At 47.5% G+C, this 1,262-nt stretch overlaps 1 protein-coding gene across 1 annotated transcript in view; it reads right to left on the reverse strand.

The window, feature by feature from the left end:
- Positions 1-1,262, reverse strand: part of DNAH9 (dynein axonemal heavy chain 9) — a 397,093-nt gene that overhangs the window by 19,119 nt on the left and 376,712 nt on the right. The window contains exon 66 of the mRNA XM_045293291.1: positions 222-611. Coding sequence (XP_045149226.1) covers positions 222-611 — 390 coding nt within the window. The remainder of the gene's footprint in view (positions 1-221; positions 612-1,262) is intronic.

The following is a 1,262-nucleotide window of genomic DNA, read 5'->3' on the forward strand; positions in this document are numbered from 1 at the left end:
TCTATGTCCAGAGGCAATGCTTAGTCTCTCCATTCTCTACCTACTGTACAGCCCATGGTCTTCGCACCATACCCGGTCGCATCCAGGTAGCTTCTTAGCCTCAAGGAAAGAAAGTTACCCAGGCTAAGAGATTCACTTGTAATCTCACACACTGTGTGAGACAATATAGTCTATTTAACCATCTCAGGAGAGGCTACCTTTTCCCTTAGCCCTGGGTTTACCTGTGTGTCCCAGCGAGCACCTTCCAGGAAGAGGCCATGGACATAAGCCCCCTCTCGAGGTGGGTTCCTGAATTCTTCCCTGTTCTTCTTGGTAACATCACACTGCAGGGCCATCTGGTCCAGTGGCCACTCATTTTTGCGGGCCATGGACTGCATGATGGCAGTCAGGAATGACTGGGGGTTGAAGAAGCCTGTCAGCCACACAGTGGAGGGCATTACAAAGTCGCCTGTCCACGCTTCCAGCTCCTTGATTCGGTTGAGAAGGTCCAGAAACCAGGCTGCCAGTCCTGACGTGGAGGGGTAAGCGCGCTTTGCCCAGGTCTCTGGCACCATGTCTAGGTACAGAGCATTCTGTAAGTTCTCCATGTCACTGGTCATGGTCAACTCCCCCTGCGGACAAAGAGTGAGAATAGAAAGGAGGCATGAAGTCTTTGCAAATTACTGGTTTTAGGGCTCCTCCACCCAGGTAGGTAAAACATGGCTCAAGGGGTGGGTAATGCAGGGACCATCTCTGTTGAACACTTGATATGCAAGACTTACCTCCAAGACCCTGTTCCTGTAAAAGTCTCCCTTCTTCAGTAATGTCAAGAGTCTACATCTTCTGCTGACAGTGTTTCAGAAAACCCAATTGCTTCTCACTATGGAACTTTAGACACCCGTGTCGTATACCTAGTCAACCCTAAACTGGAACCTAGGATGCTGTTTTTCTCCAGCCTTTGCAGAAGTCCTGAAGCCTTATGCATGCATCGTAGAAACATCAAGTCAAAGCCTGAAAGACCTATGTTCCCCAAACCAAGCTATTGGACACAAAATCCATTTTATGGGATCCTCTTTTGACTGCTAGTTGGATAATTTGTTTAAAAAAAGCATTTGTTTTAAGAACTGTCTTTGAACTTTGGGTCTCCACAATATTTAGCAGTTCCCCATCTTTATTAGTGGTTTCCAAACAATGGTTAGAAGAGCCAACAAGACTTGTCTTACTCATTGAGTGTGGACTGCTTAACTGCATGAGAGGCCTCTGTGGGACCCAGAGTCTCTTTG

This window comes from Echinops telfairi, unplaced genomic scaffold, assembly GCF_000313985.2.
Source record: "Echinops telfairi isolate 266 unplaced genomic scaffold, ASM31398v2 ScPeMD7_2010;HRSCAF=2546, whole genome shotgun sequence".
NCBI classification, from domain to species: Eukaryota; Metazoa; Chordata; class Mammalia; order Afrosoricida; family Tenrecidae; genus Echinops; species Echinops telfairi.